This window comes from Mustela lutreola, chromosome 4 (assembly GCF_030435805.1).
Source record: "Mustela lutreola isolate mMusLut2 chromosome 4, mMusLut2.pri, whole genome shotgun sequence".
NCBI lineage: Eukaryota > Metazoa > Chordata > Mammalia > Carnivora > Mustelidae > Mustela > Mustela lutreola.
This window is the reverse complement of record NC_081293.1, coordinates 197699694-197718361: the sequence shown is the minus strand read 5'-3', so window position 1 is coordinate 197718361 and position 18668 is coordinate 197699694. Positions and strand designations below refer to the sequence as shown.

Genomic DNA, 18668 nt, shown 5'->3' with positions numbered 1-18668 from the left:
CTCTTCATCACCTTCACCCATTTTGTCCATTCCCCCACCCCCTGCCAATAATAATTGGGACAAGAAATAATTTTCTAAGAATGTATGTAGTAAATGAAGACTTGAATTAATTGTATTTTAAGGCGTAGTAGGTCCTATAATCGAGTGGGAAACCCCAGGAGCAGCCTAGCTGGCTTCCTGTCCCAGCCACTTGGTCCTTGGGGAAGTTAAGTAACCTCTGAATCTCCTGTCACCATGGATGGGGGGAGAGGGAGTCCACACTTCAGAGCTGTAGGGGGAGGACCCGAGGGGGGCACACAACCAGGACGTGGGGCTGTCCTACGTGGCTTTGATGCCACTGCTCACTCTCCCCTGGAAGAGGAAATTGTTAAGCACTTACAATAGTTTTCACTCTAAATGCGCGTCATTTTGATGCTTAGAACTTCCTTTTCACAGGTTCCCCTTTATGGGCCAGTCGGTGGCGGGCGCGCAGAGCGGTGAAGGCCAGCAGCGTCTCCTGCCCCCGGCAATCTCCCAGGTACTGCTGCTTGTCACTCGTCACCCGACAGGGGACACTTCCCTGGGTTTCTCACCAAACCCTACTCTTTAGAGTGAGTCCACTTTTAGGAAACAGTAGAAACCTTAAAGCATTGTCAGAGTACATTTTCGGCTCAGCAGAAATAAAGACATTTTCCTACTTTCTAAAGGAAAACCACACTGAGGTGAAAAAACAGTTTCCAAAAAGGACCTCTCTGTTTATGAGTTAGAAAGTCACTTGGAGGAAAACCAAATGCTTCAGGTTTTGGGTTTTGCTTTTATTTACTTTCAACTCTGCAAGAACATTTTCATGTCCTACATTTTGGGATTAATCCATGACATGTGGAACTGTGAAATACAGACTCAGGTCATTCTCCTTGGCTATCGGTAGTCCTGTTGTGCTCTTTAATTCTTGGGATAACTTAGTTTTTAAAGATATTTTCCATTCATAATAATCAGATTTTTAAGTGTAACATTTAAATGTTTAGTGTCAAGCAATGTCCAGAAAAGTAGAACTGTTCATTTCATAAGGTGCTTTTTTTTCCCAAGTTATCTGCCTAGAAAAAAAAAAAGGAGAAAGCTACTTACTATATGTCTTTTGAAATTTTCTTTTTTGCTGTGACAGTTGTGCCTTACATTTACTATGCTGATAATTATATTCTTTTCATTATTAAAAGAAGAGAGAGGCACCATCTGATAACAGTGGAGAAAGCATAGACTTCATAGCGGAATTGTAAAAAAAAAAATCTCAGTTCCACTATGAATTTACTGTGCAACATTGGGCAAATTCTTTAACCCGTTTTCTGATCTGTTAAATGTTAACCACCTGCTTTGCACTATTATAAGGATTTCATGAAGTGTTCTGGCTGCTAGTAATGTTCAGAATTGTTACCTGCTGTGCAGCTCATGTCTAACAACTTGTAACAATAAATGTTATTTTCAGAGTTAATTTTATTTATCAGAGTATTGCCAGGGAATTGTTAGGTTAATAACTATTTATTCAGTCTCCCTGGAAGAAATAAGATACTTAATTAGAAAATAAGACTAATATTTTTAATAATTGTATATTTATTTTATTATTTGTGCATGTTAGGGACAGTACTTCTTGTTTGTCAGTAACTGTGTTATAGAGTGAATTTAGTAAATTTGGAACCCATATTTATATCTTAATTACAGAAAAAGCCAGGTAGATTTCATCAAAAAGTGGGATTTTATGTGGGTCTCTAGCTAAGTACTAATGATATTTGACTTGCCCTAATATCATATTTCTGATGAGTAATCCCTCGCCTCAAACATACTTGTTTTTCAACTTAAGTCTGGAAAATAAAACAGTTCAGAGATAGCTTTAAATTTTCAGAAATTAGTTTGTCACAACGACGTTCGTTCTACTTTTTTGAAAATTCAAAGCTTTAAAGATGTCTTAGGAAATTAAGGGGGTTTTTCCTTCCATTTCTTTTTCTTTCTTTTTTTCTATTTCTTTTTTTTTTTTAAGTTTTTTCCCCCTTTAACTGAAATGTGGAATAAACCTATTTGTAAATTTTACTTATTTTAGGATGGCAGTATAACACATCAGATTTCTAGGCCTAATCCTCCAAATTTTGGTCCAGGCTTTGTCAGTAAGTATAAATCTAATAAGTTATGTGTTCTCTGGGGATTGCTTGTTTGCGCTATATTTGTGTTCTTCTTAAAAAAAATAAAAATAAAAATGGAGTTAGTGTAGATGTGTTATTTGAAGTCGAAGTGCCCTCATCTTTTATGGAACCTCACTGCCCTGTTAGACGTCTGTTCCTGAAGGCATGTATTTTCATTGCTCTTTTTCTCTGTGCATGAAGCATTCTAGTTAGAGATCAATATTTTAATACAGAAAAACCGTCTTCCCCATTCTCTTCAATATTGTTGCTGTTTTTATATACAGATTGGGCACTTTACAACCTGTAGAATTAAACCACTTCTTGTTCTAATGACTGTCTGCCTCCGTGACGAGGACACTATATGGGAACAACGAAGGGAATGTGCTTAGAAATAAGTCGGGTTAGCAGCACGGTGTGCAGGCCAGGGCTGCAGGACGCCACAGAGTCCTTTCTGGTTACCTTCAGGGGTCCCAAGGTGGTTCAGGATAGTGTTTACAGTTCTCCCCAAACTGAACCTTTCTGAAATCTTCAGACTGTTTAGCTAACTTTTTTTTCACCATTATTTTTCATTTTGCTCACCTCTGCTCTCCTGGTTCCAGAAACCAGAAAGGCTTTCCTTGCGGTAGGTCTCATTCTACCAGAAGCAGAACTTCTGAAATCTTGTGAAAAAGCCTGTTCTTGAAAAATGCCCTTCAAATTTAGTAGAATAGATTTCAAGTTCATACATGTACTGGAACTTCTGGGTTTAGGAACAAACCCAAAGTCTAACCTTTTGAAATTAACCCCTGTATTTAATCATAATTATAATTTGAGTACATATTTGCATTAAAAAGTGTACTACTATAACCAACTGGCTTTTTCTGGCTTTATTGTGCCCATTGGCATTGGTTGGATTCTTACTGTAATGACGATATTCTGTTATCATTGATGTAATTTTTCAGCTAATGTCCTTCTTGGAATTGTATTTATTCATTTCTTTGTCTTATAGTGAGTCAAAAAGGTATATCTTGAATTTTACTACCATAAGATACTTTTTTTTGTTGTTTTTTGTTTTTGTTTTTTTTTTTGTTTTTGGGTTTTGGCATCAGTGACGTAAAGTGCCCTTAAAAAATAAAGAAAGAATATTGGTACAAAATGAAGAGATACAACTATTTGGGGAGATATTTATGACAGTCATAAAAATAGAAAAGACTTTACCTGGTTAATAATAATTCCATACCTTTGCTTATTTATAGAAATATAAATTACAAAATTCATAAAAGTTACAATGTTTCCTTTATAAAACATAGACTTCATGTTGGTCCCTTCTAAGAGTTTATGTTCCCTTCCTCAAAGCTTAGGATATTTTTTCACTATTAGGAAATAGGTAAAACCTTATAAACAGGAAAATTAGCATGGGAAATGATACCTAATCCATGCATTGGTAATAGTATATACCTTTGTTTCTTCAAAACAAAACATTTCAAAAAATGTCTTAAAAAAAAAAAACCCAAATATATATATTCTGTAAAGTCGAATCAATACAATACACATATAACTTAATAGATAGGCTGGTATGTGGGTTAGAGAATTTCATAATTCAGTAGTGAAAAGCATTCCATTAGATAAAAGTCTTCTGTTTTTCAAAGATTGGATTTACAGTATTTCTAAGTATGAAGTTAACACGTATACTAAGAATATGCATTTTTGGTTTCCTCAAATAAATACTTTTCCAAAGTCTCCTATTTGATAGTTACATTATGGTCTAATATTTAGTATTATGTTTTCATGACACCCATTACAAGGTCATGGTGAAACTGCATATCCTTACAGAATGGATTTGTGTAACTTCTACATTGTTAGATCTTTTAGGAAATTAACACAGATGAATTTTTCATTTTTTGCCTAGATGATTCACAGCGTAAGCAGTATGAAGAATGGCTTCAGGAGACCCAACAGCTTCTTCAGATGCAGCAGAAATATCTTGAAGAACAAATTGGTGCACACAGAAAATCTAAGAAAGCCCTTTCAGCAAAACAACGTACTGCCAAGAAAGCAGGGCGTGAATTTCCAGAAGAAGATGCAGAACAGCTCAAGCATGTTACTGAACAGCAAAGCATGGTTCAGAAACAGCTAGAACAGGTAATTTGAAGCATTCTGGGTGTTCTTTTTCATCTGGGATGTTTTTATTATTTCTTCTCAATATTTCGGCCTTAAAATACATAGGTATATTTTACGTAAAAGATGTATTCCTGAAAAATGAACCCCCCCTTTTTTTAGATTTTTATTTATTTATTTGAGAGAGAGTACATGAGCACAAGTGGGCTGGTAGGGAAGGGCCGAGGGCAAGGGAGAAGCAGGCTCCCCACTGAGCAGAGAGCTTGCTGCTGGGCTTAATTCCAGGATCACAACCTGACCCAAAGGCAGACACTTAACCCTCTGAACTGCCCAGGTGCCCCAAATGAAACCATTTTGCTTTTACCTTCCATTATAAACCAAATGCTTCCCAAAATGCTCATACTGAAATAACAGTTACGCTTAAAAAGAAGCAAAATTTAAATTTTTATTTAAAGTACAATAAGAGTGGTGTTCAAAATGGTTTAAGACCCATTCGTAGGGATTACCCAAGTGAATTAAAACTTGGGTTTGCCTGGGACGCCTGGGTGGCTCAGTTGGTTGAGCAGCTGCCTTCGGCTCAGGTCATGATCCCAGCGTCCTGGGATCAAGTCCCACATCGGGCTCCTTGCTCAGCGGGAAGCCTGCTTCTCCCTCTGCCTCTGCCTGCCATTCTGTGTGCCTGTGCTCGCTCTCTCTCCCTCTCTCTCTCTGACAAATAAGTGAAATCTTTAAAAAAAAAAAAAAAAAAAAAAAAAACTTGGGTTTGCCTAAAGACCTGTGTACAGGTATTTACAGCAGCTCAACTCACACAGTCTCCAAAAACCGGGAATAGCAGGTATCCTTCAGTGCCGAGCAGTTGAACACATTGTGATGTGTTCCTGCACTGAAGTAGGACATGGCAGTGAAAAAGAAAAGCTGGACGGACCTCAGGAGCCTCATGCCGAGGGAAGGACCTAACCTCAGAGGGTTAGGTACACATTCCACTTACAGAACATTCTTGATGTGGCAGAATGACAAGGATGGACAATGTTCAGTGATTGCTGGGGCTTAGGGTTGGAAGGAGGGTCTGACTCTATAGGGGTGACATGACATTTTTTGGGGTGAAAGAACTCTTCTGAATCTTGACTGGGTGATGCCTACGCTAATCTCTGTGTGATAAAGCTCATAGAATTGTACAACCAAGAAAATCTGTATTTCTTTTGCCAATTTTAATTTTTTAAAGAAAAATGAGAAGTAATCCAAATATATTTTTTAAATTTTATTTATTCATTTGACAGAGACCACAAGAGCAGCAGGTAGAGCTATAAGGGGGGGGAAGCAGGCTCCCTGCTGAGCAGAGAGCCCAATGTGGGGTTCGATCCCAAGACCCAGAGATCATGACCTGAGCTGAAGGTAGAGGCTTAACCCACTGAGCTATTCAGGCGCCCTGATCCAAGTGTTAAGAGTAGAAAAGGAGGAATCCAGGGTAGACTGATGTAATAAGCTTGGAGTGCTGCCAGCGTACCGAGCACTCGGGTGAACACATTCCCATACATTGTCTTACTAATTTAACCTTCTCTCCAACTTTCTGAAGAAGCTGGTATTGTCACCATTTTACACAAGAGTCTCTTGAGTGATCACAGTGGTGGGGACATGTGGGCTTCTAACTGATTACTGGGGTAGGGTTTTTTTGGCTCAGGTGTCTCATCTCCAAGCGATAGCTACCACAATTACGTACCAACAGTAAGGTGACTGTAATATAAACCCTGTTGTTTAAAACTAGGACAGTTCTGGAATGAGACAGTTCTTCTTTCTAAATTTACTCTGTGGGTCCATGTTTGTTGCAAATAAAGTTCTTTTAATGATAGGTATTTCTTATAAAGTAATTTCAGCACTTTTATTGCCTCCGGTGTCTTTCTACACATTTCCTCATCATGAGAGCCTGGCTTTTGCGTATCCATGGATCAAATCCTATTTAGAAGCTAATACTGTCCTTGGAAAATGGAACACATTGTCTGTGTATAGTTGCCACCAATCCAGTGCGATCTCATTAAGATAAGCAACTGATAACAATATTAAAAATATTTTAAGATGTCATGGGGAAAGGTGTGGATGACCCCCTTTCTGTATTCCTAGTGCTGTTCTGGGTATTTTCTGTGTACTCCCTGCTGCTTCCCCAGTCCCACGGTAATTCTTCAGCTCCGGCCAGGCACCTGGTCAGGAAAGAAGGAGTTATACAGCTGCTGGAGACCCAGCAAAACCATTATGTGCGGAGAACATGCTAGTCTGTTTGAGAAACTGAAGAAAATAAGCTTAAAAACATGAGAACTGCTGGGCTCGGTTCCCTCTGTAATAGGCATCCTGGGTAGCACCAGGCATCATGTCCCCCCTTAGGAGGACACAGGTTGCATCTTTACTGAGACTGGTCCGTAGCATCTGGAACATCGTGATGGCGTAAGGGTTTTTGGAATGTATTAATTGAACACAAGTCAGACATTATATTAGTAGCGGATTAGGAACTTTTCAAAATATTACCTCAGAGTTTTGTTTTTTTTTTTTTTAGAAGTTACAATTTGAGTATGTGATCCCTTAAATTGGAAGAGTTCCACCCATGCAGCCTTTCTGATGCGGGGCAGGATCACGTACTCAAATTGTAACTTCTAAAAAGAACTCTGAGGTAATATTGATCCTGGTTTTTTTTTTGTGATTTTGGCCACTGCCTAAGCAAAATAAAATACTTCTGCCTCTGCAAGATGCGCTTTATACATAACCCCACCGTAGGCGCCAGCCAGCGAGCGCGTTTGACCCTGCGGTGTAGATACACGAGTAAGCCTGACTTCCTGTGCTTCCAGATCCGCAAGCAGCAGAAGGAGCACGCGGAGCTGATCGAGGACTACCGCATCAAGCAGCAGCAGCAGCAGCAGCAGTGCGCCATGGCCCCGCCTCCCGGGCCGCCGCTCGTCCCGGGCGCTGCCCCGCCTGCGCTGAGCCAGCCCGGCTTCCCCATGGTGCCACAGCCGCTGCCACACGCAGCGGTCATTTCGGGCCACGCTAGCCCTGCTAGAATGCCTGGCTTGCCGGGGTGGCAGCCTCCCAGTGCTGCCGCCCACCTGCCCCTTAATCCCGCAAGGATGCAGCCTCCCGTCGCCCAGTTACCAATACGAACTTGCACACCGGCCCCGGGGCCGGCGCCCGGGGCGAATCCACAGAGTGGACCGCCACCACGGGTGGAGTTTGATGACAATAACCCGTTCAGTGAAAGCTTCCAGGAACGGGAACGGAAGGAACGTTTGCGAGAACAGCAGGAAAGACAACGAATCCAGCTCATGCAGGAGGTAGACAGGCAGAGGGCTCTGCAGCAGGGCGGGGTGCAGCCTCACGGCCCGCTGCGCTCCCAGATGCCGTTCTTCGGTTCCGACCTGCCCTGTGACTTCCCCCCGCCTCCCAGGCCCCATCAGCAGTCCCCACAGCACCAGCAGCCGATGGGGCCGGGCTCGCAGCCGCAGAGCGTGCCGCCGGCACCCATGAACTCCCCTCCCGCTCAGACTTTCCTGCAAACCGCTGAGCGAAGGCAGGTGGGACCGCCCCCCTTCGTTCCTGATTCACCCTCAGTACCTGGCGGAAGCCCGAATTTCCATGCTGTCAAGCAGGTGCACGGAGGGCTTCCCGGGGCCGGCTTCCCGCAGTCCCCCGTGCGGCCTCCGTTCCCACCTGCCCTCCCTGCGGCCCCTGCGGTGGCTAACAGCAGTCTCCCTTGCGGCCAAGACCCTGCCGCCACCCATGGACAGAGTTACCCGGGGTCGGCCCAGTCTCTCATCCAGTTGTATTCCGACATAATCCCCGAAGAAAAAGGGAAAAAGAAAAGAACAAGAAAGAAGAAGAAAGACGAGGATGTGGAATCCACCAGGGCGCCGTCCACCCCCCACTCCGACATAACGGCCCCACCGACCCCAAGTGTCTCAGAAACTACCTCCACGCCCACGGTGAGCACGCCCAGCGAGCCGCCGCCGCAGCCCGACCCAGACTCGGCCGAGCCCGGCCGCCCGTCGACTCCCGGCACGGCGGCCGGCCAGCAGGGCGTGGAGTTGGAAAGCAAACTGCCCCACGGGGACTTACCGCAGGGAACCCCAAATCCGCAGACGTGTGCCAACCCGGAGGCAGAGAAGCTCTCCGTGGAACCCCCTGCCGCCGCCGAGGAGGCCACACCAGAGTCGGCTCAGCCGCTGCAGCAGTGCCCGGGCCAGGACGGGCCTGAGCCGGGGGAGCAGACAGGGAGGAAGGCCGAGGAGAGAGCAGCGGCCGGGCCCATCTCCTCGGGGCAGAGTCCTCCCCAGTCTGCTGGGGCCCCTGCTGCCAAGGGAGAGTCGGGCAATGAACTTCTGAAACATCTGCTGAAAAATAAAAAATCATCTTCCCTGTTAAGTCAAAAACCTGAAGGCAGCTTTTGTTCTGAAGAAGACTGTACAAAGGATAACAAACCAGTTGAGAGGCAGAACCCAGTCGAAGGATTGGTAAGTGTGCTCCCTAAAAGCCACAAATCCCGTTTGCTGTTTGTTTTCAGTTCTAGCCGCAGCAGATTGGTGCCAGCCACGATACTAATTTCAACAAGGCTTTGCAACTTTTTACTCTAAAAGACAAACTTTAATTTTGTTGTTTATACTTCTGAGGAGCCCATGTTTTGACTCCCACCCTTAAACCATTTTAAGTAATAATTTGCTTGCTTTTTATTCAGAAATCAAAGACATGTACTAGTAATGCATTTCATATGTGACATGTGGCTGTCAGCTGATGGTCACTGCATTGAGATGATCTAACTAACTGAAGCAAAAAGTGAACGTCTGTATCTTTATTGCAAATAAGTATGCAATTTCCATTAACATCTTTGGAATGCAGAGGAGAGCTCTGCACCCATTCATATCCATGGGGACTCTCAGGGCTCTCAGGGTAACCCGTTTTGGGAATCAATTGTGTTACAATGTATTAATACTTAGTTTTATACAAATGGAATCTTACATTATTTTAAGTTACTATTTTATCTTTATAGTTTCCCATGTATTACTGTTCTGCCCTTTTTAAGGTACAAAACACTGAGTTTGCCTTTTTTTTTTTTTTTTTTAAATGGATGAAGAGGTACTTTCTAAATATACCTATACAGGATTCCATGCCCTGCATTTCCCTGAACTGCCTTAAGCTCTCAGCCAGGCTGGGTTTCCCAGGTTGCAGGAGCTGCTCTGCTCCCGCGCTCTCACTTCCTTGCCATCCAGAAGCCGCAGTGCCATTGCTGCGTCGTTCATAAAGCTTTCCCTATAACGCTTCTCATTGGGATTTGACAATTTTCATTTCTTTTTTTTTTTTTTTTAATAAAGATTTTATTTATTTTTTTGACACACAGAGAGAGAGAGAGATCCCAAGCAGGCAGAGAGGCAGGCAAAGAGAGAGGAAGGGAAGCAGGCTCCCTGCTGAGCAGAGAGACTGATGCGGGACTCGATCCCAGGACGCTGGGATCATGACCTGAGCTGAAGGCAGAGACTTTAACCCACTGGGTCACCCAGGCACCCCTACAATTTTCAATTCTTTTTTTTTTTTTTTAAAGATTTTATTTATTTATTTGACAGAGATCACAAGTAGGCAGACAGGCAGGCAGAGAGAGGGAGAGGAGGAAGCAGGCTCCCTGCAGAGCAGAGAGCCCGATGCGGGACTCGATCCCAGGACCCTGAGATCATGACCTGAGCCGAAGGCAGCGGCTTAACCCACTGAGCCACCCAGGTGCCCCCAATTTTCATTTCTTAATTGAATGGGCTGAAGTGGTAAATTTGTTCAGATTTTCATTTTTAAGGTTGTTAATGAAGCCATTCTTGTAGCAAGTGTTCTTACTCTTTGTTTTCTCTTATTTGTGTGTTTGACCATTTTGTAGAGTTTGGCTGCTGCCTTGATAGATTCAGTTAACTTCTGTAAACTTTAGTGGTAACATTTTTTCAGTCTTATTTGTCGCCACCAATTTACCCCGTCTCTAACCACTTTCTCCACTGCATTCTGTCCCCGTAGGAATACCTAACTGCTTGCAATCCCCTTGAAGGCCTTTCTGAATTCACCTTTCCACGTGGGGCCATTTGCAGCTGTTTCTGCCAGTTGCTATCCTTTCTTTTTCACATCTGGCCAACGTCTTCTTTTCTTTTACAACTCAGTTCTAGAATCATCTTCCCTAGACCTTTCTCAGCTCAGCCATTTGCAGATGCGCCGATGCACATGTGCTCACATAGCAGTCTTTAGAATGCCACTGCAACAGCTTCTTGAAGGGCAGAGGCTATGTCCTGAGGACCTTTGTATTCTCAGTACTTAGTATAGTATTAGCACATAAGTACCCAGTGTGTGGGATTGAAGTCTTAGTACTGATGATTATGTTATATAGAGAGGATGTTATGATAGAAAAAGGAGTGAGATCACTTGTAGATGTATACATGTTTGTACTGTGTCACATATTCCCATATCCATTTAGGAGGGTGACAAGGGGTCAGGTGCCTTATTACTAAGGGTAATGGTGCCTTACCATATTCCAGGTAGGTATCCTATGCTGAGCAATTGCCTGAGATATCATTTAGTCATTTGGCAGGAACACTTATTACCCCCAGTTTACAAATGATGAAATCCCATTTACTTTCTAGTCACATGACAGGCAAAATTACTGTGGCGGTAGTTGGGTAGACCAAGTTTTCATCCATGCTCAGTCTGCTTATTCACATGTGAGTTGGGGTTAGGAGAAGAGCACCTTCCTGGTTGCTGTGCAGTGAGTAGTAGGGCCTTCCTGGGAGGTTTAGGAGGTTCTTCCTCAGCCTGTATAAAGTTCATGTGTCATCACTTACCAGGAGGATGGTCTGGGCATGTTCGGCCCTTTCTATACCTTGATTTCCTCATGTGTACACAGCAGGAGTAGTAGTATTCCCTGTTATGTAGGGTTGCTGCAAGGATTAACCGTTAAAACACATTCTGCTGGTAATGTCTGGAAAAGGTACATACCTTTGACCTACTGATTACAAATTGAGGAATCTGGCATAGGAATATAAAATTCTAAAATATGCAAAGATGCAACCACATGCATAGCTAATGTTCTATTAATGAAAAAAAATGAGAGAATTTCAGAGAAAGTAAGTTTAGTATAGTAGTTACTGATTACATTATTGTTTCTTTTTTTTTAAATTATTGTTTCTTTAAGCTATATCTGAAAGTGTTGTTTTTTTTTTCTTTTTTGTTGTTGCAGCCACTAAAATTTATGCTATATAAGGATGTTTAATATTATGGGAAACAATGTGTCAGGTCACTAAAATAAAAGAATACAAAGCGTGTCCATTGTGTTTTAACACAGTGTCTGTAGGCATAAGTAACATACTGAACACAGATACATTAAAATGTTAACTTTTTATCTCAGGCAGACATTTGGATGATTTTTTAACCTTTGTGCTCTCCTGTAATTAGAAGTATTCTTTGAAATGTGATAATGCCTGCTTTTTATGGTAGTTGTGAGGATTAGAGATAATGTCTGCAGTGCACTTAAAGTGCTTGACCTAAACGTACTTAATAAACAACTACATTATTAATCTCTTATAACCCAATAAGAAATTCTTAGGTCCTTGCTACTCAAAGGACAGCCCTTGGGGATCAGTAGCATTGAGCTCACCTGGGAGCTTCTTAAGAAATGCAGAATGTTAATCTGCAGCACAGACTTTCCAATCAGAATGTGTTCTTTAATAAGAGCCATGGTGGTTCTTCTGCATATGAACATGGAGAGGGGCAGAATTTGAATATATCAGCATCACCTAAAGGGCCTGTTGAAACACAGGGTGCTGGGCCTCACTCCTAGAGTTTCTCCTTCAGGAGGTCTGGAGTGGGACCAGGGAAGATGCATCTCTGACGCACCCCACCCAGGAGGTACTCCTTTTGCTACTCTGGGACTGCTTTTTTGAGAACCATTATCTCGTCCTGGGATGTGTAGTCTGAGCCTGCTTGGACATTTTACCCTTTCTGTTGAGCTTAGAATGGCTTTTACATTTTCAAATGGCTGAAAAAAAAATCTAAGGAGTAATATTTCACAACATGTGAACATTATATGAAATTCAAGTTCAGTGTCCATGGATTTAAAAGTTCATTGGACCATGGCCACACTTGTTCTCTGCTGAGTGCGCTGCCCGGGCAGAGAGTTGAGTGGTTACGACAGGTGCTGTTTGGACTGCAGAGTCTGAAATGTTACTGCTGGTCTGTTTACAGAAAAAAATGTTGCCATGCGTTGTCCAAGCCATTTAGAGTAAAACCGGAAACTGTAATCTTCAAGCACTCAAAGATTCAGTGCAGAATACATCAAAATACATGTAGCAACTCTAGTTACCTATCTAACAAAGTATAACTGTAACATTTTAAAACAATGGCCCCTAAAAATATTTCCATATTATTAGGTATTGACAGCAGTACCTTCTAGAACCTCTTCAAGGACTGGTTTATTCTCACTTCTTCTTAGCCATTAAGTAAAGAGAAAGGCTTAAATAAAGGGGCGGGGGCACTCATTTGCTAGCGTACGTGTAGCCCCTCTCATGGACTTTAAGTATAGAGCCGTTATTACCCAGTCACATTTGTGACCGTGAGCTAATTTGAATGTCCGGCCTTGTTTATTTTTACTGATCCAAGGCTAGCTGTTCCTCTCAGCGAAGGTGCATAGGCTATGGACAGACCTTGTATTTCACCCATTCCTAAGGGAAACCCAAAAGAACTCCCCAGGACCGCAGTGCAGGGGCTGTCGTGGGCACCCGGCCAAGAGCGCACCTTCCCCACAGTCTCCAGAGAGCAGGACCAGGGAGCGCCGGTCTGCACTGGCACCTGGTGGTCCCACCAAAGGAGTAATGCTTGCTCTGAGATGGAGAGTAGCCACATTAAGAATTCTGGTCTTTCTGCAAGCTTTGCAACTTACCAATTTCTGTACTTGAGAATAGTGTTTGAAAAGGGGATGATCACTCAGAAAACAGACCGTAAGAGGCCACTGCCTTTCCCTGACTCATAGTACCCGTTAGGAAGGTGCGTCATGGGACAGGACTGGATGGGCATGAACTTCAGGGGCCGGCGCGTGCACAGTCCACTTACCTCTCGACCTTTCCAATTACATTAGCGAACTTTGGGGGCTCCAGTGCAAGGTGGTTTTGGATGTGGCAACAACCAATTGCCAAAAACAGATGGAGGAGGTGAAACCAAGAAACCTCGAAGCAAACGGACTCAGAGGACAGGGGAGAAGGCTGCACCTCGCTCCAAGAAAAGGAAGAAGGATGAAGAGGAGAAACAAGCGATGTACGCCACCGCCGACTCCTTTACCCACCTGAAGCAGGTGAGTCGCTCGGAGCAGCTCCTTTAAAAAGTCAAGTGAGGCGTCAAATGCGTTTTCAACCCCGTTAAACTGAAATTTTCTCTTATCGCCATATTTCCTAAGTAAAGTAATTATAAAGATAAATGATGTCTCAACAAAGAGTCTAGTAGATTTCCTGATTGCGAGCAAAACCACACCATATCCTATTGGCACCCGAAAATGGCAGTAAGACAGATGGATTGGTAGGTGACGGTCAGGATTTACTTGTGGTCAGAAGGAGCAGCCTCAGCACCAAGAGAAACTGTCTGTGTTACTTGTGACTCTGGATGCAAGGAAATGCAGCTGCCGGTCTCCCCGCAGTAAACTCTGTTCTTATACCTTTGTGGTTGTCACAGAAGGTGGGAGACAGCCCCTAAGAGTGCCACTGGGGGTCCCTGGCCTCCCTTCATGCCCTGATTCTTGCTGAGCAAAGATAAGGAACATGTTTTTCTTGCTAGATGCCTGGTAGCATCCCTTTAAGACAGATGAGAGTAAAGCTCATTTTTAAATATATCCTAGAGATTCTGTGGTCTCTCTCACTTACTTACTCTAGCATTTTGATACTCGAAATTTTTAAGTCTTGTTTTTGTCACGCCTTATTGGACTAAGTTGCCTTGGGTCTTAGAAAAGTTGCGAAACGCTCTGTTTTGTTGACCGTGTACATTACTCTTCAATGTGTTTTTTAATAGCAGCTCTCTCTGCTCCCTCTAATGGAACCAATCATTGGAGTGAACTTTGCGCACTTTCTTCCTTATGGCAGTGGCCAATTTAATAGTGGGAGCCGACTTCTAGGAACTTTTGGCAGTGCTACCCTTGAAGGGGTTTCGGATTACTATTCTCAGTTGATCTACAAGGTATGTTTCTTCGCCAAGGTCTTACCTTGCTTCCTCTTTGGATACCATATCAGAATTGGGAGAGCTTGTCTTGTTTTTCCATCTAATCTTCGAAGTTTCATTTAAACTTTATTAGTTCAGCTAAAAGGTGAAAATTTCCCTGGATGAAGAGTTTCTAACATAAATATTTGTAATTTTTTATAGGTAAGAATACAAATAGTGAAGAACATCCCTTATGTATTTCCATGGTAGAGAAAATACCCGTTTTCCTATAACCTTTATTAACTCTTTAAAAAGAATCCAAATACATAGTAAATAGAATAAAAGATGTAGTTAGCAGTTTTCCCTGGAAAATGAAATGAAAATAATTGAAAAGTGTATTTTGTCTAATGATTTAGGTAATAATACAACTAGACAGTAATTCTTAAACTAAAATACCAAACTAACTCAAATTTATCTTTTGGGGTTACTGTTTTAGCAACGTTTTATAATAGCCTTATTTAGACATTCTTACTTCACATCTGACTTACGTAAAATGATCTTTTTGCAAAAAATATTTGAGAGTATCATCAGTTTTCTGGAGGGCTTCTCTTCTTACTTTAGTATTAAAGTCATTCTCTTGTGACGCTCCATTTATTGTCATTGTCGGCTTTTTCTCTTCAGTTAGAGCCTGTCCTCACTCTTGTAAATGCCTTCTCTTCTGATGCGAGCTGCTCTCCAACACACTTCATTACCTTCATGAGATCCCCGATCTTTGCAAGATTTGTAATTTCACCTTACACTCGATTCTCACGGTATTATTGGTAGATTCCAACAATCCCTGAGAGACGGACCCATCCATGAACAATGACAAATCGATGACATGCTAAGCAGAGAGAAGTGTTTGGAGGGGACTCCCGTTTGTTAACGAGTCAGCCATTTCCGTGTTATTGCTAAGACTTTCGCATCTTACAGAGGTTTTGGACAGTCCAGATTCTAATATTGAGGCTATGAGTTGTAATGATAGGATTAGGACCACAAATTCTCAAGGTTTTTTTGTTTTTGTTTTTTGTTTCTTTTAATGGACCTGGGGCATATCTTAATGAGAATTGAATAATGGAATTCTTGAGAACGTTCTGCAATTTATTGGTGGAATTTTAAAGCTGTCTTTCACTGGCTATAACAATGAAATTTGAAAGATGTATAGAATAGAATAATGTTACTTTGGTTCTTAATTTCAAGTACTCAAGCTGGGCAGAGTAAGCAAATGGCGAACTGGTCCATATAAGCCCGAGTATTTCTCCCACCAAAAAACCTCCTGGCCTTGTCCATTTATTTTTCTTCTTGGTGTTCATTTAGGAATGAAGATGCGTCTTGATGACATTTCTGTAGCCTTGCTTCCATGTGCTAAAAATTCACAGAACTAAGTTTTAGCAAGGTCATGGCATATTTGCTCTGTAGCATATAATTTAAAATTTTTTGGTCTCCTGCAGCAGAATAATTTAAGTAATCCTCCAACACCCCCTGCCTCTCTTCCTCCTACACCACCTCCTATGGCTTGTCAGAAGATGGCAAATGGTTTTGCGACAACTGAAGAACTTGCCGGAAGAGCTGGAGTATTAATGAGCCATGAAGGTATGACCGTACCGCTCTGAGTCGCACACCTCTGAGGAGTGTGCCTTTCTCAGCTGTGTTTGGTGAAAAGGCAGTCAAGTCGTGACCTTCTCTTCTCCCCCATGTATCCGTTTTGACTAAATCTGTTTTTGGTTGTGTTTTCGCTTTTCCAGTTACCAAAAGTCTAGGACCTAAACCATTTCAGCTGCCGTTCAGACCCCAGGATGACTTGTTGGCCAGGGCTATTGCTCAAGGCCCCAAGACAGTGGATGTTCCAGCTTCCCTGCCAACACCTCCTCATAATAATCAGGAAGAATTAAGGTAGAAGTTCTTTTTCTTGCACATTTTTTAGGTATTTCATTTTTTAAAAAATATGTATATAGCGTGTCTGTACGGATTGCAGGGATAGCATGTAAAAACATGGAAGGGGTGAAAATTTGAATGGTTTTCTCTAGGACTTAGTTTATAAGACATTCTTAACTATTAAAAGTAATCAGTTTGTACATTTTTCAGTTCTTAGATGGTTTAAGTTCAACACGTAAATGGACATTAAGGCAGTAGGAGTCTGTATGCAAAATATCTCGGAGATCATTGTCACTTACTGATGTTTGCAGATGTCTGAAATCAAAGGGCAGCAGTCACAGATCCTGGAGAATGCCTTTGGGGAGGAGGATTTAAGGACTGGCCCGTCCAGTTTTGTACTTCTTTCTGTTAGCTCTTTAGACCCAAGACTCTGGGGAGAAACCGTTTCCCTTAGTAGGTAACCACACCCCACCTCGTTAGGTCTAGGAAAGGTTCTCATGTACTTCGTCCGGTGATTCTCCTTTAGCTAATCGGATAACTGCCCTCTGCTTGATGAGACATCATGTAGATTAAGTCCCTTACTCCACCAAGGAGACAACTGTGGGCCAAAAAGACGTTACTTGTCCAGATTTAGAATCCAGTCTCCCTGCTCTCTTCTGCATTGTGCTGCTGGAGCTTGCTCGATCCCTGAATCGGGGGCAGTTATATGCGTGTGTTGCGCCCTAGGGTAGGGCACTACTGCTTCACAGGGACCCATTCTAGAAGCTGAAGCCACTCTTGGGTCTCCTCATAATGCTACTGCTCAAATTCTCTCCACATAACAGTGTCTCCTTTTGGGGGTGCTGGGAGACCCCAGGTTTGGGGGTACCCTACAGCAGTGGCTTGACACCACACTTGCCCCCTGACCTCAGTTACCCTAGTTAACCTCTAGATTCTTGGGCTAGACTATTCCCTTCTTCCACTGTACTTGATCAATTAGGAGAAATAAAGGCCTGTGAAACTCTAATGACAAAGGTCCCCCCCCCCCCCACCGTTGCCTCTACGAGCAGCAGCCCGGAGGGCTCTGCGGGTGTGCCCGTGGGGGTGTGCGAGATGACTCTTTCCTTTTCTGGCTGCAGACTGTTCCATAGTCTCAGGGACCTGGAACTAGCCAGAGGTGTGAGTATCGTCCTTCTTCTGCTATGTGGTAATCTGAACGTCTTGGCAAGTCTTTTACACTTTGGTGTTGAAGTTCATTAAATTGCTGCATAGTTGGATGTGTTTCTTGGGTCTTTTTCCGAGAGATTTCTTGTTTGGCCCCGAACCTGTTCTTTGGCTTCTTACGTCATTGCCATTATCCAGGGGAACCTCCTGGTCCCGCTCGTGGACAGGGCTGGGTCTGCAGGAAGCCCCCAGTGGTGGACGTGCCCATGTCGACCGTGTAATCTGTGTTCTTCTCTCAGGATTCAGGATCACGGTGCTGATCGGGACACTCCTGACAGTTTTGTTCCCTCGTCCTCCCCTGAGAGTGTGGTGGGGATGGAAGTGAGCAGATACCCAGATTTGTCCTTGGTCAAAGAGGAGCCTCCAGAGCCCGTGCCGTCGCCCATTATTCCGATTCTTCCGAGCAGTGCTGGGAAAGGTACAGAAAGTACTTGTCGTTACCATCTGCCGGTTTACTGACGTTCACGTTTTGATTTTGAAAAGCCATTAACACTCCGTCATCTTTCCTTTCTCCCCACTTTCCCTCTCTCCTTCCTTCCTCTTTCTCCCCCCACTTAAGGTTTGGAATCGAGAAGGAATGACATCAAAGCTGAGCCAGGCACTTTATTTTTCACACCACCTTTTGGTTCATCCCCAAACGGTCCCAGATCGGGTCTTATATCTGTGGCAATAACCCTGCATCCTACGGCTGCCGAGGTAAAGACGAAATTCCTTTTTAACATCATAAACTGTCCACGTTCTTACGGGGCGTCGGGCGGCTTAGAGCGAGACATGCACAGCAGGGTCGTGGCGGGCAGAAGCCCCCAGAGCGAGGACGAGCGGTCAGGTGTCCGGGCTGCTTCTGAGACCCTGAGTGAGCGTCACGTGGCTCTCCGGGGAGGCCAGGCCAAAATGAAGCTCGTGTTCTCATGTTCTTGGTAAAGCGTGTGTCCTTCAGAGAGAAACCTCTTGAGAACTACACATAGAAAATAGAGCCGTGAGAAAGAACTTGGTCGGCGCTCAGTTTTACAGGAGTAGTGCGAACGTCCAGGTAGCAGCTGCCCCGATCAAATGCTAATAAATTCCTGAGAATTTTTTTCTGTTTTGGTTCGGTGAGGATGTTGGCCCCCACACTATGGTCCAGTGATAGAACGT

The 18668-nt window shown here is 43.3% G+C and overlaps 1 protein-coding gene across 13 annotated transcripts in view; it reads left to right on the top strand.

Moving 5' to 3' along the window:
- KMT2C (lysine methyltransferase 2C) overlaps positions 1 to 18668 on the top strand; it is a 270064-nt gene that overhangs the window by 234261 nt on the left and 17135 nt on the right. For 7 of the 13 annotated variants that reach the window (XM_059172325.1, XM_059172320.1, XM_059172327.1 and 4 more), the window contains exons 40-49: positions 436 to 517; positions 2069 to 2132; positions 4036 to 4268; positions 7076 to 8734; positions 13372 to 13584; positions 14292 to 14456; positions 15908 to 16049; positions 16202 to 16349; positions 17774 to 17952; positions 18094 to 18230. In XM_059172325.1, coding sequence (XP_059028308.1) covers positions 436 to 517; positions 2069 to 2132; positions 4036 to 4268; positions 7076 to 8734; positions 13372 to 13584; positions 14292 to 14456; positions 15908 to 16049; positions 16202 to 16349; positions 17774 to 17952; positions 18094 to 18230 — 3022 coding nt within the window. The remainder of the gene's footprint in view (positions 1 to 435; positions 518 to 2068; positions 2133 to 4035; positions 4269 to 7075; positions 8735 to 13371; positions 13585 to 14291; positions 14457 to 15907; positions 16050 to 16201; positions 16350 to 17773; positions 17953 to 18093; positions 18231 to 18668) is intronic. The other 6 variants (XM_059172332.1, XM_059172331.1, XM_059172330.1 and 3 more) reach the window with 4 other exon arrangements.